General features: G+C 45.0%; 1 protein-coding gene across 1 annotated transcript; it reads right to left on the bottom strand.

Annotated features, from left to right (window-relative positions):
- Positions 1-1,904: 1,904 nt before the first annotated feature.
- On the bottom strand, positions 1,905-25,556 carry GMPS (guanosine monophosphate synthase). Its single transcript, XM_085233300.1, has 16 exons — positions 25,393-25,556; positions 22,032-22,213; positions 19,310-19,424; positions 17,693-17,790; positions 16,414-16,517; positions 15,497-15,690; positions 15,018-15,183; positions 14,015-14,166; positions 13,674-13,847; positions 12,049-12,154; positions 10,895-11,010; positions 9,762-9,887; positions 8,899-9,014; positions 7,200-7,330; positions 5,981-6,153; positions 1,905-5,030 (listed from the first exon to the last, which is right to left on the bottom strand). Exons 1-16 carry the CDS (start codon positions 25,417-25,419, stop codon positions 4,929-4,931), a joined length of 2,082 nt encoding a protein of 693 aa, XP_085089426.1. The 5' UTR covers positions 25,420-25,556; the 3' UTR covers positions 1,905-4,928.
- Between the last annotated feature and the right edge of the window lie 513 nt (positions 25,557-26,069).

The raw sequence follows: 26,069 nt of genomic DNA on the forward strand, positions 1-26,069 counted from the left end.
CAACCCTAGTACTTTTCAGATGTAAATAAGAGAATCATTTCTAACAGCCTCCAATAGATGCTTTCTGCTCAGAAGAGCATTAGGTTTCCATGGTGAATTAATGCACTCCACACAGTTTGCATTTAGAAGTGTTTTCCTTTTCGTTTTGCTTTTTGTATCTCTCAAATCGTTCCGTGCCTGGGCTGCTCAGCCCCACCTGCACGTCCCCTCACAAGAGATCTCTTCTGCCCCATTCTAAAACACAGGATGCAAATTCTGATCTACCAATTCTCCAGCAGTTTCAGCAAAATTTGCTTTAAATTCATCAACTTAAAACAAATCCCTGCATTTCAGACCCCACGCTACGCTATCAGCATTGCCCCAAGTTGTCCAGCTAGGTGCACGTCACGAGAACCTGCCTCATACAGGGATATCCCAGGCAGGACACATGGGCAGCACTTACTGCAAGGTCCTGTCTAGAGATTTTTAGCAGAAAAACTCAAGCACTGTATAGGCACAGGTTGAGCTGGAAAAAAATCTGTAAGTGATAGCTAAGTAACATATGGATTTCATCCCATAGGAGCCGAGTAATTTTCAAATGCAGGATCCAATTAGCAAAAGCCTAAGTGATAGCCTTTAGGCTTACAGCAATCTCTCTTCACCCTATCTTCTACCTAAGGTAATTAGAACCCCATCAGGGAAAGATTCATCAGGGTGCTTAATTGGTTGAGTGCCTCCCCTGTGCAACCCAGCAGCAGTTCAGCAGACCCTGTGCCCAGCCCAGGAGCACAGCGTCCCCAGCCCAGATTGCACCCAGCTCTCTGAAGAACAAGGCAGACATTTCAGAGAATTCCTGTTTGTGCAGCCCATTGCGGGCCCAGAAAGAGCTGTGTGGCCGTGTTTGAGTCTTAATACTACATTAGAAGCACATCTTTCAGGTTGGATATTAGAAAATATTCCTTATCTAAGGACAAGCTGGGCATTGGCACAGGCACTGGTGGGGTGACAGTCCCTGGCGTACTCAGAAACACGGAGATGTGGCACTGAAGGGCAGTGAGCAGGAGGGGGTGGGGAACTTAAAGGTCCTTTTCAGCCTCAGTGCTTCTGTGATTAGCACAGGCTGTCACACGTGGGCCAAAGGCAGTGCAAGTGCAATTAGCAGCAGCAGAGGCTAACGGTGCTGTTGTTCATCACCCACCTGGCATGGCTGCACACTGCACACATCCAGCACTGACGCTCCTCTCTCAGCGAGTCCGTCTGCTGCAATTAACTTGATGAGGAAGCAGCTCCCTGTAGTCTTTTATCTTCTCGTGGAATTTTTAGCAGTCAGCCCAGAGCCAAACATCACACCCGAGCACAAAGAAATGCAGGTGATGTTAATTAATGCCTTTTTCACCTGGCACTCCTCAAGCGGGATCACCGAGCACCAGGAGAAGCCGGCAATTAAGGAATGCATCACCAGAATGGGGACAGCCCCTAAAGCAAAGGGCCGGGCGGATTAACGGCCTGCATCGTGTTCAAACTGGCCACAAAGTGCAGCGTGGCAATGCAGCAGCAGCCCAGGGGTGGCAGCTCCCGGAGCCCCCCAGCAGTGCTCCCACCAGGACTGCGGGTGCTGGAGCACAGCTCGGCCATCCGGCACAGACACGCAACAGCACACATCCACACTCCTGCAAAGGGCAGCTCTGCACAGCCACAGACTGCACTGCCCTATTTCCTCAATTGCCTTTTTCCTTCTAGAGCGGGAAACGACACACAGCCTCGAATCCCACGCATCTCAGGAAGGAGTTACCTCTACCCCAGCACCAACACAAGCAGGAGGCAGCAGCAGGGACAGCCATGGGACACCACCTCACCTCCACAACAGGGCTGCGGCCCAGAAGGGATGGGCCACAAACTGCCCTAGGAAACACATCACACCGGTGTTCAAACATAATATTTTTATTTGTGGATAAAAATTAAGGCTCACAGTACTTTATCATTTCACAAGCAGAAAAAATGTTAAAAATTGAGGATGGTGGGGAACGCCCCCGATACAAATCCCTCTAACTGCTGACATGTTTTACTGAAGACTTGAGGTGAACATCTGTACAGGGCAGCTACAGGTATTAGATTGTAAACTATGTGCTAAATATAGGTTTTTAAGAAAGTGAACAGAGTATTTACGTTTCTCTCCACTTCTGACTGTCCTATACACACACAACTGCTGGGATAACACCACCGACCTTCCTAAGAACAACCCACTTCTACAATGCATGGCACAGGTGTCAACAGGGGAAGATAGTTAAAGATCACAAATTCCGTTTCCGTAAGACCTTTCGATTATAGTGCAATACTTTATGCCTAAACATTTCAATATTCACCTTTCTGGCTTAAAAAACAAACAAAAACAAGTAAGAAGATTTCTAAAAGAGCACAGGAATTGCCGCCAAGCTCCATCTCACAGATCAACATGATTAGAAGATGCTCAAAGTGAATGTCCAACTTCAGCTTACACACAGTGCGCAGGAATACGTTACACCTCCAGTGCAGATGGTGGATGGAAGCGCTTCCCAGTCCACAGCACACACAAGATTCCCATCCCTGTGTGCTGGGGACACATCACGAGGCACCAGCACACCAGTCCTGATGCACATCGTGGTCGCTGTCACCCACACCTTGCCAGCTGCTTTCTAACCACACTGCATATTTGTTTCCAGGAGACCAGCTAGAAGTGTCTCACTCAAAACTGGGGAGGTTTGGGGTTTAAGAAGTGCTCAATATTCCCTACTTTTTAGTAATTCCTTCTGTTTTGTCTATTTGCTGTCAAGGTAACCGACAACGTGGCAGCAAGAGCGAGCCTACTTATAACAAGCAACTGCTACAGCTTTCAGAGGCTGAAGTACTTCTGCAGCACACCAGGGAGATTTTATTGTCATCTCACCATTTGCCTAAGAGATACCAACGCAGTAATGAAAACTATCCTCAGATCTTTCGGACTAAAAATTAAAGTGTACTCTAAGGCCGTCAGTTTATCAGGGAGCTGTTGCTTGAAATACGATACACTAAAAATTTAAGTTTGCTTTCAACAGAACCCATGCTGTAGCAATAGATTCTGCCACAGCAACCACTGACACACAGCATTTTGATCCCCAGCTTGAACAGATCACAGCCCAGTAGCAAAAGAACTGGAGTTAACATGTATAACTTCATCCACACAGCATTAAGCTCACCGGGGTCACGATGAGTGCAGTTACAAGTACTGCACCAGCTCGGAAGGAGGCAGCTGAGATGCACAGCAGTTAGGATCTGTTCACCCAAGCCTCACGCGAGCTGCAGGTGCAGGGCAGCTCATGGCCACCTGCAGCAGGAGTGGCCTCAGAGTGCAGGGGCTGCTGCACACCACCTCCAGAGGAAATGCAGCTGCTCAGGAATACAGGCAAAAATCAGTTTACATATTAGCCACGTCATGTAAGCTGGAGTTAAACTAAATTTCCATAGTGCATAGGCAGTAAATGCAGAAATGATAGGAACACATGATGTGCAACCAAACAAAACACTTTCAACCATTATTCCAGTTCATTGATCTATGTAAGCAGAAATATAAGTAGCCACAGCCATGAAATACCCCATGCTCCTGAACAGTTGAGAACAACTGTTTTGCCTCCATAGAACTTGAACAGTTGCCTTCCATTCAGCAGCCAGAAATGGGTGGCAGGGCTGATTGGGAGCACACAGCAGCAGTCCCATGGGCAGTTATCCAGCAAGCTGCTCAAGTCAGAGCTGCTACAGAACCTGCAATTCCACAGACAGCATCTGCAGGACATGCTCAGCACTCTCAGGTGGATGGAAACAGCTCTGCCTTGATGTATCAGAAAAGCACAGGTGTCCAAGATAAACACCTCTTAAATTATTGCTTAACTACAGAAACAGCAGAGTATACACGATGGAAATAATCTATACTGGTTGGGTAAGTCACTCCAATACTGTGACTCCACGCTAATGACTATAAGGATTTAAAAATCAAGCTAAGTACATTACATTAAAAAAAATAATAAAATCCTGTGAAAGCAAATGTGAAGAAAACAAACTGTCATCAAGTATAACGTAAGCACATGGGCAGCAGCAGGCTGTGAAGGGACTATTGCATAAGGGTTGGAGACCAGCACCAGGATTCGGCCGTCCTGGAGCTCTGGTGCCACAGCCTTTAGAGCTGCACTCCTGCTTTTTCTCCTCTCCGAGGCCCCAGAAGCACACAGACACCTCACAGTGACGTGACATTTCCACAAACACAGTACGTGTGTGATGGGGACATGCCTGTCACCAACCAACACACCTAGCAGGCGATGCAAGAGGGAGTGAGGACAGACAGGCAGGCAGGCAGAAGGTCATCTCGTAACACTTCAGCATTGCTCTTTTGGGACTCAATGCTATTGCCATGGGCTAACATGTCAAACAATCTAGAACAGGCCTAACAGCACACGACAGATACACGTTAATTCCACAACTCAGCAGTGCCCACTACTCCATTTGGCAAAATATTTATTTATAATAAATTTGTTCAAAAGCAGTTGGTCACAAAGAATTCATTTTACATTTTTAGGCTGTAACAATGCTTTTGGTAGAAGTAAATAAGCTGTCTCTTTTTACACAGTGTACAAAACCAAAGACACGTTGAAATGACAGTTAACAACTGGAAGGCGTGGGAAGGGGAAGAATCAGTAAGACAAAGGCCAAAGCAATAGGAATCTGTCTGCACACAGGCAACGCCGCCATCATTTACCCGTACAAATCCTCAGCCCCACTCTGTTATCCCTGCACTGCTCGTAACCGCCGCTCTGCGCTCCGGGAGAGGAGTCAGATGGGATGTAGCAGCTCCAGTCACTCTTTCACAGTACTGCATGTCAACACTGGGAATGGTTTCTGATATGATTTAGACTGCAGACAGTACTTTAATAAAAAAAAGTTATTTACTCCCACTCCGTGGTTCCTGGTGGCTTTGATGTCAAGTCATACATCACCCGAGAAATGCCAGGAATCTTCTTTATCTCTGCCACCATTTTTAATACAACCTACAGGGGGGGAATAAGTAGATTTGTAAAAAGCACATAAAACAGACATGATGAAAACTATCCTAAGAAAATGGTATACAAGGAAAACACTGTTCATACTGTTCTATAAACAGGAGAGAAAAATCCTACAGCTACTAGCATATTACTACCAATTAAGAAATAAAAACAAAGGAAAACTCCCAGCTTCTCAATATTTGCAGCTGTATTTGGAACCTGCTGATTTCTGGCACTGGTAATAGAACTGAGCAGCAATCACAACATACTTCCCCCTTACGGCAGCAGCTCTTCAGCTTCAAAATGATTTTTTTTTAGGTTACATTTTACTATGTGCTGTTCAGCTCTGCTGTCAATCACTTGCAGACATCTCAGACCCACATCTCCAGCTGACCCACAATCAAACAGAAAGCAGCAGCCTGATTGAAATGATGAACTTTTCAAACAAGAAAAGGGAGCTCTGAAGGTTAAAAAGTAGCAGAAAGAAGCATCTAATGGAAAGACTTTCCATTGACAGCTTTTCTCCAGAGCAATCAATTAACGTCAGCTCCATCAGAGACAAAGCACTCCAGGCTGGACATTGATGAAGCTTCCCAGAAAAGGTGCTTGAAACATCTTCCATTGACCTAATCTGGAAACAGCACGTTTTGAGATGTTAAGCAGCAGCTTCCAGTAAACTAAAAAGTGGGAAGCAAAGCAATTCCAGAAGGCAGGACATTTCCAATTACTAATGCAGGCAAAAGCTTCAAAATCTCTGTTATTTTGACTGGAAAACTTCTAAGTTTGTCGTTCTCATTGAAACCACTGTCAGCTTCTCTTTGTTACTGTTTTTTCCCAAAGCAACACATCAGTACATTGTTCCTAATCAAGAGCAGGCAAGAAAATAAGAGTGAAGAAAGTTAAAACAAGTCACCTACGACACAAGCTCTGAAAAGGAACCTGAAGGTCCATATTACCTCTTCTGGAACCTCATTACCAGGAGTTGCTGCAATCCCAGTCATGAAGTCGCTTGTAATGAACGTCCTGATGACCACGGATCTCTGGCAGGACGGCTGTTTCTGCAGCGGGTCCCGATCAAAATGCAACGGGGTCAGGATTATTGGCATCTGGCTAATTTTCCCAGCATAACCTTCAGGAAAACAGCAGCACAAAGTGCTTTAGGTTGATTTTAAAGTACAAGCACGACTGAAGTTTTACAGGATTCCCTACACATATTTCAAATGTGATTCCTCCACTTACATGGAAAGAAACACCGTAGTTCTGGGATTTCTTCACCACCACGCCTCAGAAGATCACCCTGATTATCCAATTATGTAATTAGCAGTGCATACACTAAAACTACTCAAATTGCCACTTGAAATAATCTTCAAGGCTTGCAGGCAAGCAGAACAGAACTAGATAATCTGTTAACTCTGCAACTGACTGCATTTGCAACTTAAGATCTCCTTCCTACCCACAAAACATTCAATTTTGTCCGCTCCAACATTAACTGTAATAAAGAGTGATTCTCAGAAAGAGAAATTAAAAAAAATATATTATATTTTGAGATACTTTCAGCCATTACCAATGAAATCTAGATAACACCAAATGCCAGGGTAGGGTGATTTAACAGTTAGCAACCTTCTTTCCATAACCAAGCATGATTTCAAAACCAAGCCAAGTCTCTTTACGCAGTTCATCTACTTCAGGCAAATACTGATAACGGAGATCATCAGCAAGAAGTAATTTGACTTTCTGCTGGTTAACAGTGGCTCTTGTAGGAGTTCACACTGCAGCAAAGCATCATGCCTCTGAGCCGTGCAGTGTGTCTGAGGCAAATCCCACTCCTACCAAAAGAATGGTCCCAGGCACAGTCCTGTGTGTGACAACAGGCAGCAGATGAGGCAGCAGCACCCAGCTGTGAGGTTTATCTCCAGCTGCCATATGAAGAATGAAGAAGCTGCAACCCTACCTCTAATTCTGCTAGCAGAAAGCCCAGCAGTTCCTGCCTTTCAGCTCTCCACCTCCAGACCTTTAAGAAAAGGCAGCAGCCTGTCATCTCATTCAGCAATAAGTTTTGGACATAATCAAGAAGCCCGTAAAGTGACTGTGCATTATGTAATCACACCCATAGGGATGGGTGCATGGGGATCCTGAAACAACAGCTTCACCTATGGGACGAGGCTAAATACCTACCAGACTCCCTGAGAATGTTGTGAGCCTCAAAATCAGCTTGACGTAAAGTGCTGAGGACTCCTGTTGTCAGGAATGTGGGTGTGACATCAGTGGGAGGCTCTTTGACTGGTGGACCAAACACATACACAACCCTGGAAAACAAACCAGATGGTAGGAAAACACGTTTTCTGGAAGTGGAATGTAACAGACTGCCTAAAGACTACATCTTTAGCATTGCAGAAAAAGTAACTGAACCAAAAAAAAATACCGAATATTTGGTTTCACTCCTTAGCCACCAACTAGAACTTGCTATAATTTAATGGATATATTAATGGATATATTCAGTAAAGGCAACATGTATGCTAGCTTTGCAAGTCAGATGTACTAATTCACCACTAACTCACTGGTATTACAGAAGACTTTTTTTTTTTTTTTTCAATTTTACTTTGATGCGAGTAAAAGTTAAGATTACTCAAAGAAAGCTACTTATATGCTTAAAATGCCTATCTTCAGTCCCATTAGGAAACCACCATATCATTGACAGGAAACCTTATTTGTTAAGGAATAGCTGTCTTTCCAAAACGGGGCACTAACACTGCTGTTTACAAATCTATTTCACTGCATTTGTAATAAAGTATCTTCCAAATTCAAACCAATCACATCAGCTTTATCTTTTTAATCCCACCATTATATGTGCTGCAGAACAAAAAGCAATATTGTCCAACTGGCCTCACAGAAGGATTTACTATGTATCATGAATGCACACAAGTTATTTGAGTTCATAAATACAAAGGAAGATCACTTGTCTAAAACCCAAAGCTGGGCAGGACCCAAGCTTGACATCTCCTGTCTTTGTTTGCAGTAAAAGGCTGCACGCATAGCTGGGCAGACACCAACTGCTCCCAGTGCACTCCTCCAGCTGCTGCTTCCCCAGCTCCCCACCAACGTCAACCCAAAGCTCTCAGAAACACACCCTGGTGTGGCAGAACTCCTGGGGTGGGAGTACATTCAGGAGGGGAGTATTAAATCCAGAGCAGCTTAAAGACAGCAATGCTGTACATCCAGCACACACTTGGAAATTGCACAAACCGCCCTGAGTTCATGCTTTCTTTTATTTGCTCTGCACAGAGTTTAGAGGAATATCTTGTAAGTCAAGATCTCTCTCCCCAGTACAGTAGCTCTTCCAGTGGGTGTCACTTAAGTGACAAAATTAAGTCTTGCTATAAGCAATTATAAGCAGCTTTGTCACAAGTCTACAGCTGAGCAAGAAGGATACATATTTTCTAGAACTGACTTAATCTCTGAGCAACTTCAGAAGAAAATACATATTCACAAGAGAACTCAATTAAGATAAAACCACCCAGCTTTGGAACTCTTCCTTGCAGCACTAGAGCTGACAGTTGTGCAAATCCCCTTCCTGACACAAAGCATGATCCCACATGCCACCACAGCTCATCAGCAGGCTCAGAACTCTTCAAAAAACATTTAAGTTACATTGGAAGTTGTCTAATTGAGTGTTTAAAATGAGGAGATAAACTATCTATTACTTCAAGTTGGTATTTCCAGAAATAAACCCAAGCTTGGATTTATTATTTGTAACCTCCATATAACGCACATATGTTCGTAAGTAGTTACACCATAAATTCAGCAGGGGCACTAAGCATCCATGCATTACTTATTAGAAATAAGAGCAGTTTGGTGCTGAGCAGAGAACACTTACCTGTTGATGTTGTGGCACATGCGTGGTATGAGCCTGGCGAGAAACATGAGGGACTCCCAGTGTGGGGCATCCTTACTGGAGATCCCACACACGTAGCTGTACGAGCGGCAGTCACCCTAGGAATTCATGCAATATGAATTTCACTACCAAAATATTTCACACTGCTTTTCCACGTAAGTTACAGGACCGTCTTTTGTGTCAACATTCAGCAGGCACAAACCTGCCGAAATCAGAATGCTCAGAGGTATCAAGTAAATGGAGAAAACACCAAAGTGAGACAGGTCTCTCGTGAACTGGCAAGAGCACATGAAATGAAGGGGTTCAGAATTCGTAAGATGACCAGAACACTGGGACTTGACTGCACATTGATATTTTGAGGGCACCATCTGAGGAAGGCTTGTGACAAAGTACAGAAGTCTGCTGATGATATTGCCATTGCAAGTAATAACAAAAGCTGACTGCAAGGACTTACAAAACAGACATGCAAGGTTAAGCAGCCAGTAATAAATGTAAAGGTGTAATTCAATAATGATAATGCAAAGAAAGACTGCTCAGCCTTGAAAGGAGCAACAGGAATCTATTACGCTATAAACATCAAGAAGAAATTGCCTATGCAAGCACTCAGCATTATTCAACCTTAATGATATCCTCAAATATGAGGCCTGGCATTTACCCATCTATCTATTCAGGTCTCTCAACACCTGCACTCTACCAGAGCTGACACGAGACACAGGAGTCACAGCCTTTTGAAGTTGATTTCTAGAGTTCTTATCAACATCACAGTAGCAATCCTTACACTTCCTAGCAGCCTGACAACTGCAAGGAAGCAGCTTTAAGAATATTCCTGGAATGAATTCATTTACCTGCACTCCCACAGTTTTGATGGGTAACAAGAAGGCATTCAGTGAATGTAGGCTTGTAATCTGCATCAGTTTCTCCTGGTCTTCTTCAGTCGTGCATGCTTTGACCCTTTGCAACAAAGTATGTGGCTGTGCAATGATGCAGAAAAATAACTTTTAACTAATTAAAGCTCCCAAACATTCAGACACAACATAAATAAAATTAAGCAGCTGGTTGGCTAAATATAGTCCACATTTACCCTTGGGAACTGTTTACAAAATACCTTTCCTTTAACAACTAAGTTTCAGTGAAAGCAACTGTATGCATTTTAAGCTGAAGCCCTCCCAAGACCATAGGTGAAACTGCTTTTCTGCATTCATTCTCTCTCCCAAAGCTTATGATCCCACATGCCACCACAGCTCATCAGTGAAAAATAGATTTTTCATGCCTGTTGTTTATTTCAGACACAGAACAAAGCAATACTGTGTTACCTTACACTGCAGTACAACATGCTTTCAAGAAGAGCACTTACAGATGCTTTTCCTTCGGTGTTCCTTCAAAAAAGCTCTGGAAGTTGTTCTGAACTTGGCACTTACTGCTGCTCCCTCATGGTGGCTTTTCAGCCCCCTGCAGCTCAGTTTGAGAGCTCACAGAAACCAGGAAGGTCCAACAGTTCAAGGATCGAGAGCTTAAATATCATTGAGTAATCACTTCAGGATTCTGTTTGGGACATCCAGCAGATGCTGGTTCTTCACTTTTGCACCCTCAATTCAGGCACTCAGTGGCTGCTAGTACATGCCATCCTAGAAAATTACAACTACTCCAAGTAGGGAAAATCTTTTTTCCGACACTGAAATTCGAATCATCTTCTGAAATCCTCATCTCCACAAGTTTTAACTAAAACAGGATTTATTTGCTATCTGAAAAGTACATAAGCTTCCAATTTACAGAAGTCACTCAACACTTGCCATAGCCTGGACTTCAAAAATTCTACTGTACCGTACCAAAAAGCTTTGAGCAAGTTGGACTGAAATGCATTATACCCAAAGAACACAAATCAGTCATTTTTAAATTTTAGCAACTTAAACCTCACAGCAATGCACTACAAAATGATCACACCACTTCTATAGACGTCAGAACATAACAGTCTTGTTACCTTCTTAACACTTGCAGAAAAATCCGCAACTATTTTCAAGATGTTGTTTGTTTCAGGGAAGTCTTTGCACACATAGGGCTCCTCAGCACATATCACTCTGATTGCCAGACCTGGACCTGCAACGTAAAATTGAAAAAAACATCACAGTAAATAGCATGAAAAGTTGACTTTCATCTCTAGAAGCAACAGCACCGGAACATCAGGTCAGTCATTAGGTAAGCTATGCTTTGCCACCACACCTCCTCTTACACTGTCTTGACACTCAACAAAACAAGCCAAAGAAATAAGCCAACCGTTTATTCTGGAACAGTATTTCTGCTCAGTACATTTAAGCACTAGTTACTGACATTTTGCATTGGCTGGTTGTGTAAAGCAGCATTAGTGATGATGCAGCGTGCTGGATGGCAAGCCAAAGCAAACAGCAACCTCCTCCTTCCCTTTGCTAGGCAGCCTGGATGACAGAGTTGGTTATAACATACAGTTGAATCTCCATTGTTTTTTAAAAAGATCCCTGAAGGCTATTTGGCCTGCTAACTACTTGACACAAAAGTACATATGTAATTAGCTGGAAACATCTGAATAGTGTCGTTAACTTCATGCAGTGCTGGTGCATTAAGAGAGCAGCCTAGGCATTCTGACTGTGACTACTACACACCCTGCAGGACAATTTTAGAAACACAAAGAGCACATCTCTTAAGAGATTACATAGTTTGATGTTTTCTGGTTGAGAACTGTTGTTGTTATTCACCATGCAATCGTTTTCAAAACAGCAACAGCCACTTAAAAAGGCAGGCAGACAACGGCCATTATTTCGTGCAAGATAGATTTGACAGCTGAGACAGCATTCAGCTGCACTTCACTGACAATCCTTGCTTTGGCTTACAAAATTAAGAAGAAACAAATGCAGCTCTATGATAACTCAATTATAAATCTGTTATTTTAAGCACTATCCATAAAACCAAGCTGCTCTCAATTACTGATTTCCTCAAAAAAATCCTGCGCTTAAACTAAAGCCTCAGAAAATCCACCAGATTAGTTCTGTGTTTAGAGGTAAGTTCTATTCTCCAACACAAATTTATTCTGCACATTAAGTATCTTCCAAACAACACTGATGCTGCACACAGCCCTTCACTAAGCAGCATGGATTCTGGTACCTGGGAAGGGATGCCTTGAAACCAGCTCTTCGGGAAGTCCAAGCTCTCTTCCTAGCACTCGAACTTCGTCTTTGTGAAAGTCTTTTAGTGGTTCTATAACTTTACCCTAAAAGAAAAACAAACAAAAGAAAAACCACAGTGATTTACACTCTAGCTTACATATTCAAACAAAAAGCCTCAAATGTTTAGGTAACAGGCAGTCAGAGTGGCCTGCTTTTCACAGCATCAGCTGCCAACACTTGCATAAACACTGGAAAGAAAAGTACATGTGAATGTAGGCTTTGCAGAACAGTTACAGGAGAGGGGATAAGATAAAGTTTGTTTGTGCCAAAAGTATCAGTGGCTTAAGCAATGCAAATACAACTGCAGGCCAGTCTGGTTCTGACTGTCTTCCAAAATTCATACTGACCAAGAAGCTTTGAAAATACCTTAGAGAACTGTGAATAGGTTTGTTTAAGCTAACCAACCAAGGGTACAATAAAAAAGACAAAGCTTGTGCTGTGCATCTTCAGAGTGTCCTCTGTCACCAGTTCAATCTCCTGTGTTTGTACCATTTCTAAACTCCCAGTCTTTATCCACAGGTGTCCACAGCAGGATATTCCAAAAAGATCTGTGCGTTCTTAAGTTGACAAATGGTAAACAGATTGTGCACCACCAGCATACTGCTGGCAGCCAGCCGACCAGGCCATTGCCTTGATGCACAAGCTGTGAAAGAGCACAGAGAACGGATCCCCACATCGGAGCCTGACAGATCTGCCCCTAGTTCTCAACTCACTTAAACATATTTACAGAATCATAAAGGTTGGAAAAGACCACTAAGGTCGTCTAGTCCAGCCAATAACCCACCCCAGTGAACTACGTCCCTAAGTGCCACATTTCTACAATTCCTGAATTCTTGACTCCCCCACTTCCAGTACCTGGCCACTCCCTCTGATGAGAAATTTTTCCAAATTCTCACTCTCTTCCAAAGGAGAATACTATGTCTGTAGTGGTCAGTGCTACTGAGAAGACTTGCAGTCATGTCTCTCAACAGGAACTAATCATCATTTCACCTAAAAGCACATCGCTGCTGTTGCTTGAATTCATATCATGTGAAATCTGAGCTATCAATGCCATTACAAAACACTGCATACTGATGTTCTGAATGAGACACAAAGGGAGAAGTAAGCAATCCATTACATTATGAATTCCACCTGAATCAGACTAAAGTTGTCTGAAAAGCCTTTCAGCAGTCATCTGCTATAGGTGTTTGGTATTGGCTTTGCTTCCATACACAGTCATCATAGGTTTAAGTGTTACAAGACAAAAGAGCAATGAAATCGTTTTAGGTAACATCTGTGAGAGGCACTGTTCACACAGCATGGATTCAATCTGTTGACATTTCCACTAATATTCAATGCTGGGCAATACTGAAGCCATTCTGATTACTTTGAGAACACAGCAACCAGAGAGAAGTGTAATAAGTATATTTAATATAACAGAACTTAAAGGGCCTCACAAGCATCACAAGATGCATCAACATGGGCCAGTTATATTAGCAAAACATTGCTCATCTCTTATATTCAGCATCATCACATCTGTGGTGATAACCAGAAGGACACACCAGTATCCAAATTTTCATTTACCTCTTCTCTTAGTTTTCGAATCAGCTCTGTGTCGTTGTGATGAGTTTTGATTACTTCAGCTTTGCCACTTGCAACAAGGGAAGCGCTTTCAATGAGATCAGGTCTGAGGGTACCCTGAGCAAGAAAAACCTCTTCAGGTTTCAGATTCATTTCTCCAATAACTTCATTGGCAATCTGTAAGATGGAAAAGAAAACTTTTCAGTGTTCAAAGGTCTTAATGGACTGCCATGGATTAGGTCATCCATAGCCTACACAACACTGTGCACAACGCTTCAGAATGAAGTAGTCTGAGACAGAAAACGTATCTAGAATTCATGTGGAAAAAAAATTACAAATATTACCTTAACAAACGTGTCACCAATAATCTTTCTTTTTTCTTCAGGGCTTGTAGTCATATTTAAGGTCTTGCTAATTCTTTTACGTGGAGTTCTGTCTTCATCAGAGATTGGCAGAGTTGTTGTACCATTATAGAAAGAATGAGCTGCATTCACCACTGTATGAAATTACAGAATTGGTTGGCAAAGCCAATACAGATTTACATGTAAGATTAGAAAGAATAAGAACGACTATTGTTCTTAAGAATACTGCAGTCATTTAAGTACTGATTGTGCTAAATAGGTCTGTTTGATACCTCAAGAATGAACTGCTACAAAAGCATGTTATTTCTTTTTATCAACATGCTCTCGAGGGCCATTTTTTGTATACTATGAGGTTAGGAAACAAGTTCAATTCTTGTCTCCCCTCTTAGATTACAACTTACTTGCTCCATTTAAATAGTTACAGGATGGTTATTAAGCTAAGGCCCTGCTGCAACCAAAATTACACAATGCACTGCTTCCTCACAGTGCATCACGTCTCTTAATTTAGAGAGGCTCTCGATACAGAGATCAGCTAGTAGGTTCTCTGGCATCTTCTACAGCACCGAACTCCACAACTGACAGAGGGCACATTTCTCATAAAGGGATTCCCTTACTTGTCACAGCCCAGGCTTATCAGTCTAGGGAATGCAAGGATAAGGCACAACATTCCTCTGAAACAAAACAACACAACAAAAAAATCCTGCACTGCTGTGTGTAGAACAAACTCTGGCCTTCACCATATTGCTTGAAGTCATAAGACTGCTTCTCAACAAGCTACTCCACAAACAACACACTGCCATAAAACAGGAGAGAAAAAAAAGCCTTGAGGAAGGACTTTTGGCTCCAATGGCATTCAATCACCCAAATGAGCTCAGTTTCTAAAGACACAGATACAGAACAAGAAGTGACGCTCCGATGGAGGACCCTTAACCAAACTACAGAAGACGACTGCAATTAAATGAGCTTTGCTGCAGCGGAGTGGTACCTTTAACCTGAATCCCAAGTTTTTTCAGTGCCTCCTCCACAGACTGACTTTCTCTTTTGCGCATAAATCCGTTGTCTATATGTACAGCTATCACCTGGTCCCGGTTTAAAGCACGATTCAGGAGAGCAGTGCAAACAGTTGAGTCCACACCTCCACTGAGTAAAACCTAAGGATGAGGAAAAAAAAGGGAAAAAAAACAGGCTTGCAGAGCTGTTGAGGGAGAAAGTATTAACTACTAATTCAGATACAGCTGCAAGATGAAAGCAGACTATTGATTTCTCATTTTCCTCCAAGTCACCACTGGGAAGTCAAACAACACGTAGACCCAACTGTGCAATGCGCAAAAGCTTTCTCAAACCTGCTTCATGTATTACCCAAATCACAACAATTCTGCGCTTTTCCACTACCCAGACTATATGCATGAGTGTTTTTCTCAGATTTTTGCAAATGATCTTTTGACTTCAGCTCCACATGCTTACCAGAACTTTTGATGAGCCCACTTTCTCTTTGATATTTTGAATGCATTGAAGTTCTCTGTTTTCCACTGTAAAGGTCCCGCTGCATCCCGCGATATCGTACAGAAAATTCTTCAGGATCATTTTTCCATTCACTGTAAGGCTAACTTCAGGGTGAAACTGTGCTCCGTACAGTTTTTTAGATTCGTTTGCTATACCTTCATTGGTGCAAAGAAATGAGCGAAGGAAAATAATTGGTTGTGAAATGTGCATACACAGCAGAATGAACATTTGCTCCAAATGCACTAAGCTTTATTTTTAAAACTGCACATTCTTTTCTGAAGGTTAAAATAAAAAAGGGCATGTTGAAGCATCACAGAACTTCACCAGGAAATCACTCACCAAAAGGTGCAATTCATCTATTTTCTAGAAATAATGAGTAACATCAGAATCTGTAGCAGATCTCTGCTCCCTCAGTATTAATGAACCTCCAGAGAAGTTGAGAAAATCTGATATTATTTGCCACCCGGGCTTTCCATTGACACTTCTGGTTACCAGAGCCTCCTTTCTTTCAGAAGCAAGGAAGTTGCCATTTTAGTGTCATTAATCCAAGAAGTCAATTTATACAATTCACAGACGTTGTCCAGAATTTCCCTAGCTAGTTAGATTTAAGAGCAGGATGTGAAACATTGCTGACTGTTGATTTTTTAATGAAAGATTTTCATTAAGTCACATGAATAGCTTGAAATCTTACCAAGTGTTTGAGTAAAATTAAGACTCTTCCATATCTTCCACCTACCAGGAAAGACTCTCAAAGAGGCTGCCTGGTATTCAGAACTTTGAGTTGACAAAAACCAAAATTTTCCTGTGACATCCTGCAGGTAACTTTTAAGTCTTGTAACAAAGACCATCAAAAAACCAATTTCAGTTAAAACAAATACCTGCTATAATGTTCCCAGACTGTGCAACCACTTTGAATCCATCAGCAACCTTATCCACACTGTCCCCATGAGTGAGGAGCACAAGTTCTTCCTTCTGAAGGCCCCTAGACAAAGATTAAAGTCTAGAATCAATAACAATAAGATGGCCAGGTTTAAACAGAGTGCCATACATTGCAGTGTAGAAGTGACAGAAGTCATACATCAAGTTTTCACAATGCTCTCACTTAGAGCCCAAACAAAAAAGCTCAGCTATCTGCAACACCAATCCTCAAATACCTTACCTCATGCTAAAGACACAACGTGGGTGGTTTGTTGGGATTTTTTCTTTCCCCCTGGAGATGTGCTCCAAAAACAACCAGGCCCCTTTTACATACATACAGGATTTCCTTCCCAGAAGCACTCACCTCCACTGGGTCTCCTTCATTGGAAGCTGCCAAAGCTCCCATACAATGCATTCATCACAGAAAGAGGAGTGTATCTGAACTCAGAAGGTTTTTGCTTATTTGCTGGGGGTTGTTTGTTTTTGCTGTTTTTAAAATACCTCAACATTGAAATACACCCTCTGTGACACGTACAGCCATTTACTGCCAGTCAGGATGTCTGGATTCCTGCTTTTTATTCCAAATAAGTGAAGTTTCCTTGATCAAATCTGAATGTCTTCAGAACAATTCTGGGCATTCTAGACTCGAGGCAGGATATAAAGTTCTACAATAGCTCTACAGGGAAGAAGTCAATAAAGTTGCATCTCTGGGCACAACTAAACTGTTAGGATTACTGCAAGGAACTTGTGAGGCACTGACAAAGTACTAAGAAATCTAATTCTGATTTTATAAAACATCACTAAGCAATTTTGAAGGAAGGTAGAAAACGTGTGGTTTCAAAATTACTGTTACCTTTCAGAAACTAGATGGGTGCCAGCTAACATAAAGCAATGCACTGTCAAGGAGAACAAAGAGCTTCACGCAGACTTTTGTGCAGCAGTTCTTGACAGCAATTCAATTAAGACAATTTACTTTGAAATAAAAGGGTTTATATAATATTCTAAACAAACATATCTACATTTCAGAAGTCAACTGAGAAGTTATTCCTGAATATTTGTTTAAATACATAAGTTGCCTACTCATGAACACAGTTGCAACAGCTTATTAGAAATTGTAAGAGCTTGGGTGCAATTTCACTGTCTTCTAAAAAACACCCCTCCTCTCATTCAGTCACCAATTTCCAGACCAGTTCCATTCTATTCCCAATATTGTTCTCCTCACTCAAAGCATCCATGTACCTGAACAGTGAACACGTGTTATCCAGAGTAATGTTGAACACTCCATCTTCTCTGACGCTCTTCTTGTGCACCGTACCTCCAAACACCTTGTTCATCATCTGCCAAAACACAAAGTTGACATGAAAAAAGCATGACACAAGTTAGTACTGCTTTAATCTTTGTACTTCAGCCTGCGACTGACAAATAGTTCCAGTCCTCGGACACACAGAAAGACAGATTTTCATGATTATACTCATTTTAAATAGCACTTGGCAAAACCATAAGAATTCTTTTCAAAAAGGAGCACTGGGCTCATTCTCTTCCTCTGGCCTTCTGTCAGCATAGCTGGGGACAACTGCTACACACAGTGAGTAACAGAAATACACAGCAGCAGGCAAGGGGCAGAGATGCACAAGACAACACATTCAGTACTGTAAATCAATGTGTACTTCTAAATGATTGCTCTGCAAATCAGTGGAGTATCTGAGGCCAGTTGCCACCAAGACAGATAAGCTGCTAAACAAAAACCTGACATCCAGCCCTCAGTGAAGGGCCCTCACATAGGCTTAACCTTCTTGAGATCTGCCTGATCATCTCTGGAGAACCAGGCAAAAACATTAGTCTGATTTTTGTGACCACGGAGACTCTTCTTAGCCCTTGTTAGGAAGGAGTAGCACAAATCTCCACCCGATTATTTCTTTCTAAAATTCAACTTCAAAAAGGCAAGGTGAGGTATTCTGCATTTCTCATTTCAGAAGTCTCAGATTTTTTCCTTCAGATATGACTGGTAACAAACACACACTTCAGACTTTCACCTCCTAACTATGTTGTTTCAGAGATTTAAAAGTTATTTTAGATCTAGTTTGATATTTTACAGGCTGTGCTAGTCTGATTCCATTCTATTCAAATAAAAGTAGTGGTGTGTTAACACAGACATTTGATTCATTTCTGTAAAGTCAGCCTTGAAGAACGCCCCTGCTTTAGCCTAGCTGACATGGTTTTTAATTTGCTTGACATTTTAAGGCACTTCCACTTTATTACAACACACATTTCCCTTTAGAACAGGGAGTGCCAGCATTGTTTCCATAATTACCAGCCCTTCTCGAGGAGTTTTTCCAGCCATATTCTGCACCTCTGAAGGCTTTATAAACTGCTAACCTCGTGAAAAAACAAGATGCACGTGCAGAGATCATGCATCTGATCTGTCCTTTGTCCCCATGGGAATGTTTCTTCACTCCATTTGGATCACTAGATCACTGCAGGGTCACCAAAGCACACTCATGAGCTATAACAGAAACATTCCACATTTGAAAATCAAAGGGAGAAACTACTTCACCTGTTTATGATGGACATAATTCTCTAACATCAACCAGATGGAATTAGCTAATGACTGTCAGGGTGCAGTTATTCTGACAAAAAATTGAGCGCAGAGCTCAGTTCACAGTAGCAAAGCAAGAAGAAAAGCATTTATGCTGCTGGTAACACAGCATGCTCAGTTTACCAATTAGCACCTTAAAAATATCTTTTGCATTCGTGGCACACAACACTGCTTATTTTGGAAAGCTGGTCCTGTAGCAGTTAAGTCTGGCTAACTGCAGAAGCAAGGCTGCCATAGGCAAACATCTCTCTCCACCATACCTGCATGCCATAGCAGATCCCGAGAACTGGTTTTCCTATTGTAAATATTGCTGGGTCGAACCATGGCGCATCTTCGGCATACACAGAATTTGGTCCTCCAGATATGATGATAGCTCTGCAGACAAGAGATAATCAAATCAGCTCACGTTAAACAACTTCATTTGAACACAGACGTTGCCTTATAACATTCATAACTCTGCATATTCTGAATTAAGCTCTAATACAGATATTCTAGCAGACAGTTTAGGTTTGCTAGGCTACAGCTAGCAAAAACAGTTTACAAGAGAAGCATTTCATCAGGTTAAACAAAGTCAAATATAAGCCAGCTTAAAACAGGGCTGCATTTCACATTCCCAGCCAAATGCTGACTACAAGAGAAGCAAGATGGCGAGAATCAAGCACAGAGCATTAGCGTTGCAACACAAACACACTCTGATTGCCTGTGCCATCTGGAGGAGAGCCACGCTCAAAGAGAGACTCCTGAGCTTCTGGAGCTGTGAGAGCAGCACTGCTGGGCCAGAGCTGCACAAGGAGCAAGGAGGGCTGGGGTGCTGCTGGGGATGTGCAGGAGGGGCTGGGGGAGAAGGGCTGGGCTGCAGAGACCTGGGGTGACCCACCTCAGCCACCCCATGACTGTGCAGAGCATCTGCTCAAGAGCCATGCATGTGGAGCACCAAGTAATATAGAATAAGGAAAATGTAGCTACACCTAGAGACTAAATGTTTTTTAATGAGAAGTCAATTAGCTACTGCCTTGTTTAAAAAAAATTACAGGCTTCAAGTCTGCTTCTCTTACTTGCCAATTAAAAACTCAAGAACACATAAAGATTTCCTGAATCTGAACTCTTAAAATACAAAATGAATTGGGAGATGATGAGAGGGGAAAACAGGAAGAAAGCCAGTGCCAGTCATGACCCGCATCTTCTCAGTTGTCCTCACACTCCTGCAGCACAGGATGCAGAATTTGAAAGTTCCATTGCAGCAGCATGTAATTTGTGATGTGCCTTCTTGCTCTGCTACAGACATACTTTCCTCTGGTTTAGCTTAAACCACTTCCAAAGCAGCCTATGCAGGTTTCAGAAAGCCTGTTTCTAATGGGCTACAGTCCCACCAGGAGCCACAGCAAAACACCAGGAATAAAACACACCCATTGCTCCCCGGCCTCAGGTCCCAGAGGTCAGAAATGTTGCCAAGCCTACAGACTAATGCCCCCAGACACAGCACAGTATGTCCCTGCAGGAGCAGGCACCCTGTGCCAGTGTTCTGCAGCTGCAGGAGCTGCAGAGATGCCTTTGTAAATGCAACATGCAAATAAAACTCGACAGTGCTTTCCATCTCTCTGCCTATCTCAGACCTTAGCACAGACATGGGCAGCTCCCAGGACTACTCAATTTTTATCCTTGATGCCATGCGCTGTGATATGGAAACCAGACTGTTCCCATGGCATGTAGAGCTTCATCAAAACCCTGCAGTAAAACCATGAGCTCCTTTTTACAATGGTCACTGCAGAGAGGCGCCCAGCAGCTAAACTCAGTGTTTGTAGAGCTCCTCAGGATGCAAATGATTGACCAGCACTGGGGACACAACGTTCACTGACTGATGGGTGCGACTGATAAGCTGGAATCACTGCCTCAGCCTTGAGGAGCAACCTGTTGAGTGGAGAGCCCAAATTTAGAGAGCAGTTATCTGGAATGACAAATCCAACAGCTCTGATCAGGATAAGCAGAATCTTCAACTCAGAACAGAAAGGGACAAAAAAGCTCTCTCACTGCAAACCTGCAGCAGCAGAGCACAGCTCTGAGCCCCTCACTGTCAGCACTGCCATCCACATCTGGAAGCAAGCAACGAGGTGCCAGGATGCTTTTTAAAGTGGTAGTTAGGTACATCCACTGCTCAAAGACTTGCCTGCTGGGGAATCATTAAATAAATCTGACACAGAATGTATATTCCAAAACATTTCTAAAAGAAATTCTTCATAGAAAGGCTGCCTGACAGGTGCAGCAGCTCCTGGGTTCTCCGTTCAGTTTGCAGAAGAGATCAGTGAGTTCCTATCTGATTTTCTAAAACACACTGCTTATTGAGTCACTAATTATCATTGATTAGAAAAACAGTTCTGCAACACAGCGCCGCCTTATCTCCTGCACGGCTCTAGCAAAAACACTCAAAGCACCTCCGAATTTTCACCTGACAAGTAAAGTCCTTCATGACTTGCAGACCTCAGCCAATTTATTTTCCCCACACGAGAAGAGGCATACTCTGGCAAGCACCGTAATGTGCAAAGTTCTACACAGCCGAGATGGTTTCTTGCTGCTAACAATGCATGGCACTTCCACTGAGGCTTTTTTTTTTCAGTTACTTCCCAGAAATGGTTTGGCATCATTTATGACAATTTGTCCAATACTGAGATTGTAGTTAAATAGGTTATTATTTTTTCCATAATTATACTGCAACTACCCTGGTTTAACAGGTTAAGGAGCGCTGTCATCTAATTTTCTGCAGATACACAATTAAAATGCGGCCACTTGAGTTGTATTAACAAAGAAAAATTATTAAAGTGACGTTTTACAGCACCGCAACGAGCAGCAAATAGTCAACAGTAATGCTGCTGCACAGGTTTTACCCAGCGAAACCCAGGCGGATGAGCCGAGGATCCAACAGCACAGCACGGCCCCAGGGAAAGGCACAGCACCGCGCCAGCAGGCAGCTGCCCTACCAGCACCTACCGAAAGCCCTGCTCCCTGATGGCGAAGGCGGGCGTCTCCAGGGGGAAGATCTCGGACTGGACGAAGAGCTCACGCACCCGGCGGTCGATGACCTTCCCGTACTGTGCACCAGCATCCAGGATGACGACAGCTCCCTCGTAGTGGTGCTGCCCGTCCTTCAGCTCTCCTCCAGTGTTCTCTGGCTGTGAACACGGCTCAGTCAGCGCTCTGTGGGACACTGCGGCCTTATGGCACACATCCTACAGCTGCAGGGCTGCTAGGGGTGCCTGCACCTTAACTCCTGGCTAAATAATACAGACTAAAGGCAAGACTTGTAAGTGAAAGAACCCGCAAGTTTACAAAGCCCAGTGTGTCCACGAGCTAGCTACACTGACACAACACATCCCTCCCATGCAACAACACCGTCCCCATCCCAAATCCAAGCACAGCACAAACTACGTCAGTCTTTCCCCTTCATGATGGGAGAGCCTCCCGCAAACAAGCAGCACTACGCCCTGTTCACCAGCACAGCTCCATCCTCTGTCACACTACAGTTCTGCATGCAGCCCAGCACACCATACGATAATGAAGAGCACGTGCCTCGTTCCTCAAGCAAAGCAGCGCTATGCAAAGCCAGGGGAAAAATGTGTTTCCCCATTGCATCGCCTCGTACTCTCAGCTTTCACTTGCCATGACATCCTGGGGGGAGCAGGGAGTAGAAATTGAGAACAAATGTTTCTGCTTCAATTTATGAAAAACAAACAAACTTTTGAATGTAGCATTCAAGCAGCCCCTGCAGTCTGCACATTGGGCTGCTTGAGTTGGATGGCCAGCTTCAGCCAAACCTGGCAGAGGGCGAGAAAACACATGGATGGGTTCCTTCTTCTCTAAGGAGAACGAGTGCTCTGTGGAAACGCCCTCACCAAGGGGTCTTTGAGGAAGAACATGAACTCGACCATGCTAAGATGCCAGGAAATCCATGCAGAAAAAACTACTGCTCCTGAAATCACTCACTGGAGTTTTCTTCCCCTTAACTTAGAACTTAACACTGTTTCCTTGCCAGTGTAATTTGATGAAGGAAAACCTGGGAAGGGTTTTACTTTGGCAAACACTACCTTAGTAGACATTTTGAAGCTCTTCCAAATGCAAAGGCTGCCCTAGAGCTGCCTTGCTCAGCCCCATAGGGATAGTGCACCACCAGCAGCTGCCCTGGGCCGGCTGGGGACAGCAAGCGTCCAGGGAACTTCCAAAGCAACCAGGAAACATTTTGTCCATCTAAATTAAAGGATGTGAACAAACAGTACTAAATCCCTCGAAGCCTAAATCCAGGTTAGAGTCGTTATTAATTTCTTTGCTTCAGCTGATAACTGATGAGAAGCTCTTAATGCCTTCTCAGTGCTGAGCCAGGCAGCATGAGGGGCTCCTGCTCGAGCAGAGACTGGGGCAAGCCACTGCTCCAAAGTACTGCTGGGCATGCCCACCTAGCAAGTCATAAATTAACAGCTCCCGCAATAACAACCAACGTCCTTATTCTTACCATCTTGTGGCAAACACAACCCTTTCTAGAGCTAAGATCTTATAATTAACCTTGAACCATAAGGCTTCAGAGCATGCTGCAGGGACAGAGCCTTTATCTTTAAGGTCCCTTCTAGCCCAGCCATGCTGTGATTCTATAGCAAGCAGGTTTGTGCTTTACCTCAAGCTGTACCTTTCTTCAGCTTTCTGCAGCAAGAGCAGCGCATTGAGGCACACCTCAACGTGCCTGGGATGAAGGCCTTACAGCTCTTCTGGATGCCAGCTGCCTGACTCCTGCACGAGGCACAGCACCACGTGTGCAACAACAGGGGAGAAGCCCCTTCACAGACAACTGCACCCACACGACCTGCGTGGCTCACAAGGCAGTAAGTTAAGACAAGATCTGCCTTTATTTACTTGAAGGCAGAGAACTAAGATTTGGAATCCAAATTTAACATGGGAAATGCCATTTAATGGCATAAAAAATGAAGCGGATGCTGCTAACGTGCAGCCAATATGGCAGTCCACCTTACACATGTGCATATCACATGTGTGCCAGGGGGATGCTGAGGAGCCCAGCTGCTATGGGAATGGGCACATGGAGCCTGGTGGGCAGCACTGTCTTGGTGGGCACTTCTGGTTTCTGACCAGAGCTCTTTTCCCCTCAGCAGGGTTACAACCAGAGCTTGCCTGTTTCCAAAACAAATCCCTAGAAATGGCTGTTTGGGAGAATGCCTGTTAAACCTGGTTGGACAAGCAAGGTGGTTCAAGGGCTGTGCATGCACACAGCTGCACCCGCTCTGACACTGCGGGAGAGCAGGGCTAGAGCAACAGAACAGAACTTACATTTCCTAAGAGAAAAACAGGGGGAAAGAAACTGAAAGATACTGAGCTATAGTGAGTCACGAGACTCCTGCTGAAGACCACACCAGGCACAAAACGTTCCTACTGCCACCCACACCTGAAGAACCAATAACCCAACAAACCCCAGATCAGCGGCCGGCCATTGCTGCACTTCTATCACCCCATAATTCCGGAAGGAGAAGGCGCTGCTGCTGGCTTTCAGCATTAGAAGGCGCAGCGTCGGTTCTATAAGAGTAACATCAGCGCCACGACCGGCTCCAGCACGGATCCTGCCGTCAGGTGCCCGGTGAAGGACGCAGCCCGTCTCGCCCCCCGGTGCCCGCACACGGGGCAGTAAGCAGAGCCCGCAGCCCGCCCTGCAGTGCCCGCACACCCACGGACCTCCATCACGGCCCCGCGAAGCCGCGGCACAGCCGGCACCGCAACGAGCGGCAGCCAGGATCTCGCTCCGGTGCTCCCAAGCCAGCACAGGTTTTACGAGATTAACTGCTCCCCTGCGGTACGAGAATTAGGCAGCTGTAAGGACGCGTCCTCCTCTTTCTCCCGACGCGCGGCAGAGAAGCGCCTGCTTCCCGCAGAGGAAACCCCACAACGGGCAGGAAACCCCCGGCCCCAACCGGCCCCGGCGGCCGCACGGCCGGGCCCGAGAGCGCGGTGCCCTGTAGAGGAGCAGCCCCAGGCCGCCCACCGGTCGCTCCCGGAGCGCGGTTCGGTTCCGGCGGCCCGCGGCGCAGCTCCGGGGCCGGGCCGAGGGGCTCCGCGACGGGCAGCCCCCGCAGCCCTTTGTTCGGGCCTGGGGCCGGGCCGTCCCCCAGCGCCCCGCACGGCGGCCGCCCGCACCGCCGAGCCGACGGGGAACCGCCGCGGGGCCGCCCAAGGCGCCGCCGGCCCTGGGCCCGGCCGTACCGAGCGGGGCCGGAGCACGGCCGGGGCCAGGCCGCGCCATGTGCCCGCCGCCCCCGGCACAAAGCGGCCCGAGCCGAGCGCGGAGCCCCGCACCGACCTTGGCGTCTCCGTTGCACAGCGCCATGGGAACGGCGGCGGGAGACGAGCGGAGAAAGAACCGAGCCAAACCAAGGCCGCCCGTGTGCGCCTCCGCCGCGGGGAGGAACCGCCTCCAGCACCCCGCGCCGGGCAGCGCCGCCCCGGCAGGAAGAGGCGGAGCTAGGGGGCCGAGGGCGGGGCGTGGGGCAGCGGTGCCGCTGGCCGGGCGGGGCGGGGCTGTCCCGTACCTGGGCTGTCCAGTCCATAGCGGCGCTCGGGACGGGCTGGCGAGGCCCTGCGCACCCCGGGGTGCAGCCGGCTCACGGCAGTGCGGGGGGCTGCGAGGTCCCTCCCAACCCAACTGTCCTACGATTCTGTTATGGATCGTGCTACAACGCGTGCTTTTACTAAACGTCTACGTTTTACGTTGGCATAAAAACATATATAGCTCAGCGGTTCACGCTGCTCCAAAAGTAACGCCTCGTGTTTTACGTTGTCCCATGACACTAAAGGCAGGTGCTGGGGTTGAACCTTCCCGCCTCCCTTTACGTTTTGTAGGGGAATAAAAGGCGCCCGTTGGCACTCATAGCTGCGTGCTGAACGCTCGCGGACATCGAACAGAGGATCTCAGCACAGTGCGTGGTGCGTTTCAGCAGCGATGGCGATCAGCAGCACAAGGGGTGAAACAAACGCCGG

This window comes from Meleagris gallopavo, chromosome 11 (genome assembly GCF_905368555.1).
Source record: "Meleagris gallopavo chromosome 11, MGAL_WU_HG_1.1, whole genome shotgun sequence".
In the NCBI taxonomy this organism is placed as follows: domain Eukaryota; kingdom Metazoa; phylum Chordata; class Aves; order Galliformes; family Phasianidae; genus Meleagris; species Meleagris gallopavo.

Bases quoted from the DNA above. Each gene is read 5' to 3' on its own strand.
- GMPS (XM_085233300.1), bottom strand. From the start codon at position 25,419: ATGGCGCTGTGCAACGGAGACGCCAAG. The intron at 22,214-25,392 runs GTCGGTGCGGGG...CCGTGTTCACAG, and splicing joins TGTGCAACGGAGACGCCAAG to CCAGAGAACACTGGAGGAGA. The intron at 19,425-22,031 runs GTAGGTGCTGGT...TCTTGTCTGCAG, and splicing joins ATCAGGGAGCAGGGCTTTCG to AGCTATCATCATATCTGGAG.